Source organism: Haliotis cracherodii, unplaced genomic scaffold (genome assembly GCF_022045235.1).
Source record: "Haliotis cracherodii isolate W230 unplaced genomic scaffold, xgHalCrac1.p SCAF_5, whole genome shotgun sequence".
NCBI classification, from domain to species: Eukaryota; Metazoa; Mollusca; class Gastropoda; order Lepetellida; family Haliotidae; genus Haliotis; species Haliotis cracherodii.
In genome coordinates this window covers 49,385,473-49,401,529 of record NW_027266308.1, presented here as the reverse complement: position 1 = coordinate 49,401,529, position 16,057 = coordinate 49,385,473, and the positions used below count along the sequence as shown (strand labels likewise).

Here is a 16,057-nt window from a genome sequence, read left to right as displayed (position 1 = left end):
TATCCCAAGGATTTGGATGGTCTTTATGAGATTAAAATGAACGTTTTCGGACAGCAATGGTAGTTTAAACCCGATCATACAACCTTACAGACCCATAGTTCTTGTGGCTCCCATTTTGACTCAAACTCGAACAGTAACTGTCGGAAGTGTGTTATACACGTACTGCCATCATCATCTGTGTTTTCGTTAGTCAAATGCATCATCTTCCAGATGGCATTTATTTTTCCATCATATTTCAGACTGGACGCGTAGGTCATGTTGTAAGACATACATGGTCGATAAAACAAGGGGTGCTTAATTAATTTTCAGGTGTATATTTAGATCTATGCGTAAAGATTCAGAATGACAAAAAAAAACTCGTCAGAGGACTGTATGACAACAGGGGTGATTACAATTTTCCCTTTATGTCGAGAAATATTCCAACAGCCCCAGCTATTGGTGTCCATATTTCACAACTTCGGAAGTACAACTTCAGCATTCTCTTGTAAACGATTCTTGCTATAAAAGGTCTTAGATCGGAGTTGCAACATTCAAGGTCACAGTAAAGCTTTACAATATTTTATGGTAGAAACGGAAAGGACATTTCCAAAATTTTCGCGTCAGTGACGAAATGTCCGATGCATTTCCATATTTTGACGGGAACCATATGTTCCCGTGTTCTTTCGGGTGAACAGTTGACTTGCCTTTACATGTGTTTGTGACTTATGCAACCAGTGGGGCAGGATAACATCACCTTTTCGCGAAATCCTGGTATCATCGCTATTTGTTAGTGAATCAAAAACACATGCGTATAACATCGTCGGGATCGTACAATGGACTCTGCTTTTGGTAGATTTTTCTTTAGGTAATCGACATGTTTTTTTGTCGGATATGTTAACTTTATAAATGGCAAGTGGTTACAAACTCTCGACATTTCACAGTTAGGTTACTTGGATCTGTAATAACATATACATGTATGTCGAAGTTTTCCAGGCGTAAATGTAACATGTCAATGGCAGACTCGAGACAAATTCCATAATTCCGGGCGTTAAATGCAAAATATCGGCGAAACTTATATGTATCGATCAATTGCAGGGACATAATGGTTAAACTATGCAATCAATTTATATTTCTGATTTACCCTTTAGCAATGTTTTTTTTTTATCTTTTAGAGTTCGCATTCGAACCAAAGAAGGATCGGTTATGCGGTTATGCAAAAAGGGAGAATGGAATATCCTTATTCTCCAAAAAAATTAAAGATTGTGGAATGGATACAAAATATGCATGTTACGCCAACAGTGAGTATCGTACAATTTATCGTTTTTATAATTTAATAATTAAAATTGTCCTTCGTTGTAATTACGAAAAAGCGAAAATCCGAAGGCAGAATCCTATAAAACAAATATACTTTGGACCCTAAAAACCGATTACGGCCATTTAGCATCATTAATCATCATTTGCTATGTACTATACATGCAAATGCAGTATGTGCCTGCTTGCCTTGTAGGTAAATATTGGAACAGTACTGACGGCTGCAGTGGGGGTGTATGTGTTGGACACGTCAAAAACACATGGCTACAGGCTTATCATACGCGAAAACTGGTTAAATTAAACAGTTCTATTGAGAATAATCTTATGAACAGAATGGAATCAGATGTGACCTGTTGGATTGGTTTGTTGAATCATCTTACAAGGCAGTGGATAAATGGTTGGTATTTTCATATTGAATAGCGAGCGTCATTTCAATTTAAACAACAGTACAGATGTATCTTCGTATGCACCAACGTGACCTAATACACACGAGAAAGTGATGGTAATCAGCCTTGCTCAGTATAGTTTGATTCTCAGTATCATAGATGTAAGTATCGCTTACAACTGATAATATATTAGTCTAACCACATCAACTTTGAAAATTATCAGAATATATATGGTGTTTTTATAAACGCGTTCATTTGTTGTATCGGACATGTCTCGTCTTCCAATTTGTAAAATAGTTTTCTTGTATCTGTTTCTAGGACGAGAATTTGATGCATACTATGACGAACTTGGGCTTGATAGTTTAACAGAACCACACTGTCTTACTGTATCGGTATTCTATAGAGCAAAATTTCTGTCATGGAAGCCCTGTTCTTCAAAACATGCGTCAATTTGTGAAGTTTGTGAGTATTCGTTGATAGTTTTGGCTCGCCACTCCTAATGCTTTACCTAGCTATGATCTAGCTGACATGTTTTAAAGTATTTCCGACTTTCAACGGGAATAAATCAGCAATTAAATAAACTGAGGGGAAATAAAGGGAAGGTTTTTTTATGTAATTGAGAATTGAAAGAACTGTTGTAAAATTTGATAATGTCTATTTAACCATCACTCAGTTTGTAATTTGGCATAAAAGAGACTGTAAATGAAGACTGGCTTAACAAATGAATTAGCAACCACGTGCCCCAAACGTGTTTCAAATGTTGTAAATTCGAGCTGAAAAAGGTAAATTTATTGATTTTTATATTTTGAAAGTTTAAAATCAAAACATAGATACCCGTCAATAATGCTTAATAAGCGCCAGTGCTGTTATATTTCGAATCAAATATCGCTAACTTAAGATATTTTCAAATTACAATCAAATGTATGAAAAAATCAACTGAGAGATATAGTTTCTTTAATTTGCTCCTAAGTTTAGAGTCGTCAATTTTCAAAATGGAAAATATGATGCAATTGCAGATTCCTTATTCCAGTTAAACAATTTCGCATAATAACATACACTGATAACTGCGCAAGATAACGTCAAAACCTTAGCATAATCAGTGTCGAATACCTGCCGTAACATATTCCATGGGTCGTAAAAGGCGACATAGTTATAAATTATATGAATGGATCACTAAAAATCATACATGACACAAGGAGTTCGCTAAAAGACGTCTTTCATAAGACACCTTTAATGAGTAAATACATAATTATGAAAATAAAGAGTGGAGACTCTTTGAGTGTAGGCACTTTTGATCAGAACGATTTTTATGAATCATGGTGTATGTCGTCTTTGGAAGGTTGGGAGTATGACCAGTATGACCAGAATACATTTTGTAATGGTTACAGTGCAAAGGTTAAATCAAGATAAATGTTGAAAATGCGGTAAATGAATATGACACTCCCACGACAGACAACGCTTGGATAGATTTTGGTCCCATCGGTGTTTGAAAAAAGCACCCAGAGTTTCAGTTCAGACGACGAATTAGCATGTCATGAACCTTTGCCTACGGTGAGATAGTCTTTGTCATATGATTAGAATATTTGTGAATATTATTTATCATCATTTAAATAAAATGTAATTTAGCAAAACCCCGAACATCGCCAAAGCCGTACCCCTCATCATCACCTTCAACAACAACCAAAACAACAGCAGTTTTTGAAACAGAAGCGTCATCACGTGCATCGACACCAGATGGTTCTACAACTGGTAGAAATGCCTATACCAACACTCCAAGTCCTGTAGCTGGGCATACCGAGACACATTCAAGATCTACTGCTTCCCACAATACCAAGACTGGTGAGTTGTTACTACACACACACGTTTAACAGTGGAATAGCTAGGGCATTTATCAACATACACTTGTGACATGCGGTCATGACTTTCTTGGGGAGTACTTTTCTCTAAAGTAAAAAACTTGATGACTGCTCGGTACTCGTTTTTTTCCAAATCTGTGTGCATTTGGACCCATATCACCCCTATTATACTGCTTTTAGCAACATTCCAGCAATATCACGGCGGGGGACACCAGCAATGGGCTTCACACTTGGTACTCATGTCGGGAATCGAACACTGATATACAAAAGGCTCAACAGACCAAATACACTTGAAATAAACAATGTACTACATTGACTGGTTCACTTTGTTTTGACCATAGTGAAAGTTTTAGAACTTTTTCACCAGCCCTAGTATCCCTCGTATCTACTTTCCAAGTGTTGACTGGATACCTATCTGAAAACAGTAAGGTGTTGCAGGCTTCAAACAATATTCCGGATTCAAGAACGGAGACGAATTTCAAGACTGTCGACAGTGAAAATCTAGACGTTCTTGGGTGCACTAACATATTATGGGACTTACTCATTGCTGCTGGCATTGATTATTCCCGTTGTATTGTCCTTTTTATTGTAAACCTAAAACTGTGTGCTTCGATATAATTTGTTGATTATTCATTGGTCTTGAGTGGTCATTTACTGATTTTACAATTCTGTTCTTACCGATTTCTGATTTCTGTACTTACCGACACCTTTGTGTTTCAATTAGGAAATCACTTCGTGATAATATCTTATATGCTCCAATTCAATATATATGTCCATGTATGCGATATCAGTTTATATGTTCTACTGTGTACAAAGCTACCTCAATATTATGGACTATTCCAATATACTATGTCAACAATTACTTGTTCGTCTTCAGTTACTGTTATCTCTGACATGTCCCTTGTTGCATCATTTCGCTCCTTAAAATGCTCAGCTTGCAAAATATCAAAACTTTCAGTTATTTATTTACCTCAAAAAGAAAACATCGCGAGTTAAGAAAGTATCGGCCAAATTTCTCGGCACACAACTATAAGAAACGGCCATTGTTGACTTTTGGCCTTTCAAGTTGAAGATAACACCCAAGTTCCTTAATTCCTAAAAATAAGCGACTTTTGGTACAATTCATAATAAACAAAACAATCTGAATCAGAACATCATCGATTGGATGAAAGTTGAACGACCATGGCAACGGCGTAAAACAATAACTCCACATGCATCGTGATCCCTTTATACTATTACAATCCTTTTGAGAATCTTAATCTATTTTCTATAATTATTTACAGGGATGTATAAATGTTTGTAGAACATGTCTAATTTTTTACGTGTTTGCAAATGATTTCGTGTGATAAACTTTCGGACATTGACATGCTGTTGACAAGCGTAAAGTGACACGGTTGGGTGGGCCTAACTCGCGATTTGTTCAGTTGAACAAAGTCAACAAACACAGCGAATAAATAAAAAATATTGGATGATACACAAAAGCTGACTTGATATACATTGTAGGTACATAATTCAATAGCCAAATAATGCATTATCATTTCTGAAACCGGAAGCACGTACCGCATGTCACACATCGAGGCAAAATATACAAATGTTACAAATCATCAAGAAAATTCCGAAATAGATTTAAGTTCCAAAGAAATTACGTAATTTACTGTTTATCGTCACCTGTTTACTTCCCATTTACCTGGGAGGCAGTCTTCCCTCTACTCCCCATTTACCTTGGAGGCAGTCTTCCCTCTACTTCTCATTTAACTGGGAGGCAGTCTTCCCTCTACTTCCCATTTACCTGGGAGGCAGTCTTCCCTCTACTTCCCATTTACCTGGGAGGCAGTCTTCCCTCTACTTCTCATTTACCTGGGAGGCAGTCTTCCCTCTACTTCTCATTTAACTGGGAGGCAGTCTTCCCTCTACTCCTCATTTACCTGGGAGGCAGTCTTCCCTCTACTTCTCATTTAACTGGGAGGCAGTCTTCCCTCTACTTCTCATTTAACTGGGAGGCAGTCTTCCCTCTACTTCTCATTTACCTTGGAGGCAGTCTTCCCTCTACTTCTCATTTAACTGGGAGGCAGTCTTCCCTCTACTTCTCATTTACCTGGGAGGCAGTCTTCCCTCTACTTCTCATTTACCTGGGAGGCAGTCTTCCCTCTACTTCTCATTTACCTGGGAGGCAGTCTTCCCTCTACTTCCCATTTACCTGGGAGGCAGTCCTCCCTCTACTCCCCATTTACCTGGGAGGCAGTCTTCCCTCTACTTCTCATTTACCTGGGAGGTAGTCTTCCCTCTACTTCTCATTTACCTGGGAGGCAGTCTTCCCTCTACTTCCCATTTACCTGGGAGGTAGTCTTCCCTCTACTTCTCATTTACCTGGGAGGCAGTCTTCCCTCTACTTCTCATTTACCTTGGAGGCAGTCTTCCCTCTACTTCTCATTTAACTGGGAGGCAGTCTTCCCTCTACTTCTCATTTACCTGGGAGGCAGTCTTCCCTCTACTTCTCATTTACCTGGGAGGCAGTCTTCCCTCTACTTCTCATTTACCTGGGAGGCAGTCTTCCCTCTACTTCCCATTTACCTGGGAGGCAGTCCTCCCTCTACTCCCCATTTACCTGGGAGGCAGTCTTCCCTCTACTTCTCATTTACCTGGGAGGTAGTCTTCCCTCTACTTCCCATTTACCTGGGAGGTAGTCTTCCCTCTACTTCTCATTTACCTGGGAGGCAGTCTTCCCTTTACTTCCCATTTACCTGGGAGGCAGTCTTCCCTCCTATGATTCATAATTTTTCGAGATTTTCCGCCGGTGCGTAACATCAAATTTGTAAGTCTAACTCCGAAACCGTAATGGATTTTAGAATTTATTTTCAGAAAACGACGGCAGCGGGGAACAATATAACATATTGATATGTCAAACTAATATCAACATAATATTGTTATTGGTATGTAATTGCAAGAAGGACAATTTAGAATATTGAAGTAGTTTTAAAAACATTTACCCTTCTCCCCAGTCTTCAGAACGGATGAAACTAGGTACAGAGCGACTGGATGGATGTAGTAGGGCCTAGGTGATTATGTATCTAAAACACTGGTATCCAAAATATTTAGTGACTTTGTACCCTAAAAAACCTAACTAAATCCATATGATTATATTCATTTTTTCGTGTTTGTTGCAAACACTGAGCAGAACATTATGATAAAACAGTTCATCAAGTTCATAATATACTGAACAACAAAAGTTCCTGTGACATTTAATAAGATTTAATGCAAAGCTGTTCAGCGTAGACGCTGTCTGCACCACTGTAGACGTGCTTGACGGTGGTTTCTTGTCAAAATGGGACGTCTGGCGGTTCTTCTGGCAACAATCCTTGCACATCTGAGGCGGCGACGTACGGTTTGTGAAGATATTCGTCGAAGGCCAGGAATGCTTCTTGCAGTCACTGTTGTTGGCTGGAATCGATTTCGTAGGTGTGTTGGTCGAATCAGTTGTCTTGTCGATTATTGGTTACGCGTGGCCTGACACCCTGAGGATGGCCTCTGACTGCATTCGTCTGTTGCCAACGTAGCCATAAACACCAAATGGTGTTTCTGTGGACGTTAAATTGTCTTGCAACATCACGTTGACTCGATCCTGCTTCCAGCATACCAATGGCTCGCAGACGCTCATTTTCGGAAAGGTGTGGCATTTCGTAATGTTGAATAATTACGTAATTTTGTTGTTTTTCTGAGTGGTTGTTGTCAGTACGATGCAAAACAATGCATATGAAATCCCGTTAACGCACATGTTTTATACCCATTCTTGGGTAGTGAAATACATGGGGCTTGCATAAAAGTCAACTTTTGCATTGAATGCATGATTTTCTGTAGCAGTTGCGTTTTTGTGACTTGATTCCATACATGTACTACAATATTGAAAACCAAACTTTACTTTTTTGAAAAATACACTAAAATATTGGTGTCACAGGAACTTTTGTTGTTGAGTATATAACTGTAGATGGTCCTTGAGTGAAGTCAGTCCAAATAGGCAAAACCCAAATTGATGGTTTGGTTCTGATAGGAAAGCGATAAAACATTATTTGTTATGCTAAAAAAGGTATCTTTGATACTAATACAAAAATATTCTGGGTACAAAATCACATGCCGGTTTTGGTACAAACGAATTTTCATTTCCCTCTCGTCATATTAAACGCGTTCCCCAAACATTAAACTGACACTTTGTGATATAAGGGACGGCCCATTTGATATTTAGTGGGGGCCGGTTTTTTTTGTAGAATCATGTTTCTTTTTTCTTCATTTTGGGGGGCTGAGATTTGTTTTCTTCTTAAAAGAGAGCTGAGATTTTGTTCACATTTGGCACATTTAAAATTCAATCTATGGTAAGAATGTTAAAGTTTCCTCAATGTTCACTAATAACTGTACAAATGTAGGTGATTTTAAAACAGGACAAGGAAAATAGCAGTATGATAAAGCATTTTTATATAATAAAAGACCATACCTAAGAATCGCCGACATAAAGAGGAGACTGGAGACTGGAGACTAAGGATCTTGCCCGGAGGGGGATACGCTGAATGTTTGTTGTATACATTAAACAGAAAAAGAAATTTCTGTGCACTTTGGAAACATTTTGAAACAATTATGCCAACATTGACGTGCCATGCTTGACAACGGAAAAGGATCTGTACCGAAACGTCGCCTTTACAGTAAATGAAGAAGTTGTTATCCATAAATTGTCTCTGCTTTAACATTTTAGTGTCCTCGATTGTGTTAGTGGCTTTTGGCAAATACCACTTCATCCAGATACAAAACACACGTCGGCCTTCATTACACCTGATAGTGTTTTTGAGTTGAATCGCCTCTCTTTCGGCCTCAAACATGAATTGGCCTTACATATTAATATATGTAGATGACTTCATTATATTTTCTAATACGTTTTCAGAACATTTGAATTACTTCAAGGCAGTATTTCAAAAGAACCAGGACTCACTCTAAAACCAGGCGACGAAACAAGTCACCTACTTAGAGCATATCTTCAGCAAAGATGGCATCCATGTCGATCACAAAAATAGATTTAGTCACACAGATCACTCCCCTTAAAACTGTCCATGACATGCGTCATTTCTTAGGTTTGGGCTCGTTTCATCGCATAATTGTATAACAAACTGTTCTGGCATCGCCTCCCTTCTATAACACCTTGTGAAAAAACACGTGTCTTTCGAATGGTCCAACAATTGCCAACAGACATTCAAAAAGCTAAAGCAAGCCCTTACAACTATCCCCGAATCCTTGCATATCTCGACCAAAACGAGTGAGTGAGTGAGTGAGTATGGTTTTACGCCGCTTTTAGCAATATTCGAGCAATATCACGGCGGGGGACACCAGAAATGGGCTTCACACATTGTACCCATGTCGGGAATCGAACCCGGGTCTTCGGCGTGACGAGCGAACGCTTTAACCACTAAGCTACCCGACCGCCCCTTCGACGAAAACGAACCCCTCATCCTCACAACTGATGCATCTCAAACTGCAATAGGGTACATTTTAGACTTGATTCTTATGGCATAACTTGTAATGATGTTGTTAATTCATGTCGTTTGACATTGACATTGGTCCTGTTCTGTTTTTAGGAACAAACAATATTGGTTGGTAACGTTTCTTTTGCTCGTCAGTTTAGGTAATTGCAATAAACTATTTTTATTTATATATATGTTTATGTTGTATATTATCCCCGATGTTTGTTTTGTTGTTGTTATTTAACGCCACACTCAGCAGTATTCCAGCTATATGACGGCGGTCTGTACATCCATTGATGTACCCGTGGATCTGTGAAGATCCCGGGTAGAATAGGTCTTCAGCAACCCATATTTGCTGTAAAAGGCGACTAAGCTTGTCGTAAGATGCGACATACGGGATCGGGTCGTCAGGCCCGCTGACTTGGTTGATGCATGGCATCGATCCCAATTGCGTGGATCGATGCTCATGATATTAATCAATGGATTGTCTGGTCCAGACTCGATTATTTACGGACCGTCGTCATGTAGCTGGAATATTGCTGAGTGCGGCGTTAAATAACAGCCAACCAACCAACATCCAGTGATTGACATCATGAGCATCGATGCACGCAATTGGGATCGATGCCATGCATCAACCAAGACCACACGATCCCGTTAGTCCCCTCTTACGACAAGCATCGTTGCTTCTTACGTCAAGCATGGGTTGCTGAAAACCCACTCTACACCGGATATTCACGGGTCTTTTTCCCAAGTAAGGGTAAATGATACTTAATGGTCATTTCACATCACAGTCAACAACTGTTTCAGTCATACCAAATCAAGTGGAGTCAATAACCTTGTCCAAGGATACAACACAGTGATTTGCATGACATGACCTCTTGAAATGGAAAATTTGAAATAATTATTAACAGATGATATAATAGACATATTGTCTCTCATAGAGATGTCTCTCTGTCAAAGATTATGGCTTTGCATAAAAGTCATTCATTTTTTCAAGCAGATGGAGGCTGACTTTTAAATTTACACAAAATAATGAGCTGTGTTTTTTTATATCACGTCCTGCCCCCCTCCCCGACACACACACACACACACTCTCTCTCTCTCTCTCTCTCTCTCTCTCTCTCTCTCTCTCTCTCTCTCTCTCTCTCTCTCCTAGAAATCAGATGGTCCGCCCCTAACTAGATGTACACATAAGTAAATTTAACACAACAATAAAAACGTCATTAAATTAGCCATGTTATCATTTTCAACCATCACTTAACAATAAGTGTTGTGTACCAGATAAATACGCAAACTACTATGTCAGTAGTGGCGTCAGTAGTTCTGATAGATCCTTCTATCTTTCTCCAGGTATGTTCGTAGGACTTGGTTTGGGATGCGTGGTGCTTATACTGGCTGCCATCATTGTAGTACTCCTGGTGATGAGGTGAGAAATGTATTCAGGATGGTTGCTTTGATACCGGCATGCACACAAGTTAAGTGTTCATGACTAATCATTCTTATCAAATGTATTTAGATGCATTTAAAGATTATAATATACCATTAAAATATTTTGATTTCATACATGTTTTTATTGGCATTTCCCTCTTTTGTGTTGTTATTTCGTATCAATGGTTATATTTGGTTATTGGTATTACTGACGGAGAACGGGACATTTATCAAAGTAAGGATAATGTTGAATAAAGCATCCGTTTGACATAGGGGACAAGCGTGATATACTCCTATAAAATGTCACAGTTCACTGTACAGTGTTGCGCTCCCTGGCTTGCCAGTAGCCAGTGAGCGTATGGTTCGTTTCCAATATTCGCCCTGATTATGTCTCTTGATATATCAGCATTACCCACATGCTCGTTGGTTTCACTAAAGTGACGAACGTCTAAGACCTGCATCATTTCGGTTATTCCTCGCAAATCAAGCTAAAATACTGTTCAAAGAGGCGTTAAACCCATCTCACTCACAAGTAAGCACATTCGATTGCAACAAAACTTGATTACTGAAAACACAGATTCTTACGTATAGACGTCTTGATCTGTTCCGTACTCATCGTACTTATAGACGGTTTTTATCCCTGTCCTAGATTGGACCGTACGAAGTGTGCACAGAATAAAGATAAAATGTGTACATCATGACATATATTGTAACTATGTGTTTCAGACAAAATAAACTCTGTTTTAAGAGGAAAGACAGGGATCAGCCAGTGCACTTTAACACGGTCACAAGAAACGCCACGTATGATCAGCTTGATGTGCCTGCACAAACAGACAATTTGTACACTGCCATCGTGCCATCAGATACAACTGGTGACAAGCCAGTGTCTCCCACTGTTCCCATGGCGACAGTACAACCCAGAGTTCAAACTGAAAACACCTCTCGGGTAAATAATGATGATGAGGGGGATTATAATGTTATAACACATCAGGGAATGGCTCCAAGAGAAGTGGATGACTCGTACAGTCACATAGGTAGGACCAACAAGGTCTTTGAAGAAGACGCTTATGATGTTGCAAGTACAAAGCAAGCGGAGGACAGGCGTGACGATACCTACAACCACACTGCTTCGGTTAACGAGAATGCAGGAGACACGACTGACTACTACAACACAAGGTCTCTTGTCGGAGACAACAACGAGGGTCTTGATCGACAAGGTGAAACACCTGAAAACACGGATGTTTACAGTTTTGCAAAGGGAATTTCTAATGCATGAGGATGTCCAAGAATTTTACGAAACAGTTTCCTGTTTTAAAGTTTAAGTATCACCATTAACTCATGAAAACTAAAGTTTCAATTATTTTATGGTATGTGGCCGTATGTGATCGTATGTCCATTATATGCCGAAAACGGCTGAAAGGGTACCTAAAACTGCAATTTTTGTCTCACAGCATAATCGGTTTCAGATAGGTTCAATGCATCACATGTAAGCTGAATTTAGCAAGAGTCGCAAGAACGTTGGTTAATGCCCATGTATGACAAGACAAATGACTCATATTTTTCAATATCTATAGGTAATTTATTATTTTTTTATTTTTGTTTTCTAAGTCACCATAACTCCGTTTTGTTCATGGACCTTTTCGTAATTTTGAATAATGTTTTGGTTGCACATTCGTCTTTTCACTAACCACACCAGATGTTTTTTTTGTATTTTATTTCACTTAAAAGTCTTTCTAAATGCTTCAAATATTACACCATCCTTCACTATATCAATATTTACAGATGTCCTTTTCTGATATTTGTTTAACTGAAGTTCCCGTGCAGTTCGTTGATGTGCATTACTGTTTTGTCCGTCTAGGTTTTCTTATACAACATGTGTGGTTAAATTCACAACTGTAAAGTGGAATATCTGCTATAACCACACACAGCTTCCCGATACATACGTTGTCTTCAGTTGTTATTTGTGTTCACTCACGTCTCCGAAGGAATCAGGACGTTTCACGAAAGTGTGTATATACATTTATGATGATGATGATGATGATGATTATTATTATTATTATTATATCCGCTGATGTAAATACAATTTCAAATATGAATAAACGTACATATAAGGTATGTTTACTATATTTTAATGTGTAGCAACGGGTGATATCAAAAGAGTTTTGAGCCTGGCTTATGTAGGTTTTTGTTATGCTTACATGAGGTACAGACTAGGAAGTGACCTTCTACTAAACCGGGATCTAAACTGACCCGGAGTAGAGATAGAAAAAGTGATTGGGCTATGTTACAAAATAATTGAAGCTAACTACAATATTTCAGGTCGATGTATGCTAAGCTCAATATTAAAAGTTTCGATACTCTATCGTATTTGTGTTTTGCCGCCGTATTAAATGAACGCGAAACCCATGATCAGTTAATAACGTGATCTATATACTGTTATGTCATTTATGCAAGAATGCTTCATAAAAAATATCACTTATCCATTAAATAAATATTAATGCCACATGTTCTCCTGTGATCTTTTCAGATGGTGCTGTATTTTGGGTGGGGTGGGGTGGGGTGGGGTGGGGTGGTTGGTTTGCTCTGAAGCGCTGATTGAAAAACTAATCTCTACTTTCCTGTCTGGTAGTTGGAAATACACAAATGGGTAGACATGGCCCCCTACCTCTTCATGGAAGGAGCACAACTTGTTAAATACAGAAGGGGCTGGCTGAAATGCCACGTCAGCATGACATGGTTGCTCAAGGTTGAATCTGATTCCAAATACAATTATCCAACGGCGCACTCAGCTTGAGCATATCAACGTACATCTGGAACCTGTCTGAGGGGGGACGTTCTGATTGTTTCCGAAGTTACAGATGACGTTACCTCTTGTCTGAAGAGTTTTCAAAGTATAAGACTTTTTAAAGAGAAACAACAATAGAAGTTTACACACCAGTTTAATCCCAATACAACATCATCCTGAGGATGAAAACATCTAGTTAGAAACAAAATATTCATTTCTTGTTCATTTTTAAACTATTTGTAGATTGGTGATGATGTCGACAAATCTCGCCAGTGGTAGCTGATACAGGTACCAGGATGTGGGCCTGGTGGGGCTGTACAGAATGACCTGTAGGTTCAGTTGGGTACTGAATATGTTAAAGGTAATCTTGGTAATAGCAGGGGCGGTCCGGGTAGCCTAGTGGTTAAAGCGTTCGCTCGTCGCGCCGAAGACCCGGGTTCGATGGGTACAATGTGTGAAGCCCATTTCTGTTGTCCCCCGCCGTGATATTGTTGGAATATTGTTAAAAGCGGCGTAAAACCACACTCACTCACTGGTATTAGCACATGGTGAGCTTAAATATATTGTTCTTCAACAGGTAAACGATCCTTGATTTCACACTTCCATCACAACGTCGCATTGAAATATCATGCATAGGATGGTAACATCGAGGGTACAGAGCATCGTGACATCTCAACGTCGCCTATATAGGATTGCATGATCACGAGACAGCCAACCCGGTTATCACAGACATACGGATAATTCAGATCACTGAAGTATGACTGCGTTGCCTCTAGGCTAACAAAACCAGCGCTGTGTCTATGCACATCATTCGGTTGACTCATGCCTATCATGTAGAACTAAACACACTTGGGACAATAAGCTGTTTATTAACCGGCTTTGCTGACTGTCCAACTTGTGAGTGAATTAGACTTCCTTGTAGGCGACAGCTTAGTGTGTGGGGTTACACGATGTACTCAGTGGATGCCGGATATGTTACTGACATGTCAAACAAGATCTTTCGTCGTTAATGTCAGCAAGGTATTTGTCAACACAATCGAGCTATCTCACAGTGCCTAGATCATCTAACACTGCTTGTGTTATGCTCAGATGATATACAGTTTGTGATCAGGAATGCAGGCAATCGCAGTAGAACGCTTCCTGTGTTAACCCTTTATATCAGGTACGGTGAACATTAATTTTAGTGAATTAACATTCAAATTTGTAATAATCCCAATAAAATGAGATTATATTAGTTAATATACCACCCTAAGCATCCAAACGAATGCCTGAATCCAAATCGACTATCTGCAATTATAGATGTTGTATTTCAAACTGATCTCACAAAAAATCCTGACTAAATTTAAAGTACTCTAGCGTGTAGAGAGGTGTGCATGATTTGTCTCCCTTGTCAGCACAAAATACTCCGACAGTCACGGATTTTCTTCATTTGGGTTACGATTTCTGGCATGTCGGTTCAAATATCAGCATCTATTATGATTGTTTTTATGATTGATGTTTAATTAATAAACTATAAACCGTCATCACCAGAGAATAATCGGCCTCTCAATTATCTGCCGAATAGCTGGGGTGTAAAAGACAAACTTATGATTAAAAATATGTGAATAAATAATTGTTGTACACCAGTTGGACATCACACAGTTTAAGTCTAATGTTACAAGTAGTTTTACTCTACTGACCAACCTGTCCATTGTGCGATTCTGACTATATCAGTATAATGTGTTATATGTAATTTTGTGTGTTCGGAATCAACATCAAACAGTGATGATTCCAGGTGTTCGCGAAACATCATAAACACATGCAAGGGCAAGTCAATTCTTTACCTGAAAAAAAACCATGTACGTTTTGCAAGCTTTACTGAGGCCTTGAATGGTGTCCTCTTGATCAAACAACCTTTGAGCAAAAGTTGTATGACACTACTTTCGTTGAAAGAGCGTGATCGATTGTACCTCACAAATTGTGAAATGTAGAAACCCAAAAATGGAGCTGCTGGGATTATGGCTCTATTTAAAGGGAGGGTTAAAGTCATCCCTTTGTCACAAAGTTTTGTGGAGAGTTTTTGAATGACTAACTGACTGTTCGGAACTGGTAATGCTGCTCCAAATACTATTTGGATACGCTCATACCACAAATTGGGTGTTATTGTTTGGATGACGGAAACAGGGAAAGAGGAGATATGGTTACCTTATGTAAAATTGATACAGAAAATAAGATAGCGTACCATATTCATATTTACATTGAAACAAATAGTTTCGAAAATGTTGTTTTAATTGATTTATTGTTTTTTTAGTTTGAATACATTTTCATTCTCTTTGGTAATTTCATTTAACCAAGACGTATTGATTAAGGATAATAATGAGTAATTTATTTTCATTATCATCACATTTCCGCTTTGATAGAGGCAAGGGTCGTCTACAGAGATGCTGAAAAGTTTTACTGACGGGGATTAACTGGAAATCGGACAAGTGCATTGCTTGCGATCTAACATATTCCACCAAATCTGTTATATATTCCCAACAAGGGAAAACCCTACGGTAATTAATATAAAAAACACACGCAATACTGGATAAAATAATTCCACATCGTCACTCTTGGTAGCGAAATGCAGCTTGTCACGTCATTAGAAGATTTTTCATAAAAAATACACGTGAGTGGATGACTAATTCTCAACTCTGGTTAATTGTCCAAAATACCCACTGTTGCCTAACATGATGATGTTAATGATAACATGACAACATGTGCATATTACCTCAAACATTTTATCAATTTCGGGTTGCCATGGTGATCAAGAGAATCAATGTCTTTCAAAGTTCG

At 38.7% G+C, this 16,057-nt stretch overlaps 1 protein-coding gene across 5 annotated transcripts in view; it reads left to right on the top strand.

Moving 5' to 3' along the window:
* Window positions 1–12,954, top strand: part of LOC139443141 (uncharacterized) — a 31,051-nt gene extending 18,097 nt beyond the window's left edge. For 2 of the 5 annotated variants that reach the window (XM_071224091.1, XM_071224088.1), the window contains 6 exons: window positions 1,152–1,277; window positions 1,487–1,687; window positions 1,995–2,138; window positions 3,303–3,515; window positions 10,381–10,456; window positions 11,185–12,954. In XM_071224091.1, the coding sequence (XP_071080192.1) occupies window positions 1,152–1,277; window positions 1,487–1,687; window positions 1,995–2,138; window positions 3,303–3,515; window positions 10,381–10,456; window positions 11,185–11,734 (1,310 nt within the window). In that variant the 3' untranslated portion in view covers window positions 11,735–12,954. The remainder of the gene's footprint in view (window positions 1–1,151; window positions 1,278–1,486; window positions 1,688–1,994; window positions 2,139–3,302; window positions 3,516–10,380; window positions 10,457–11,184) is intronic. The other 3 variants (XM_071224090.1, XM_071224089.1, XM_071224092.1) reach the window with 3 other exon arrangements.
* The last annotated feature ends 3,103 nt before the right edge of the window (window positions 12,955–16,057 follow it).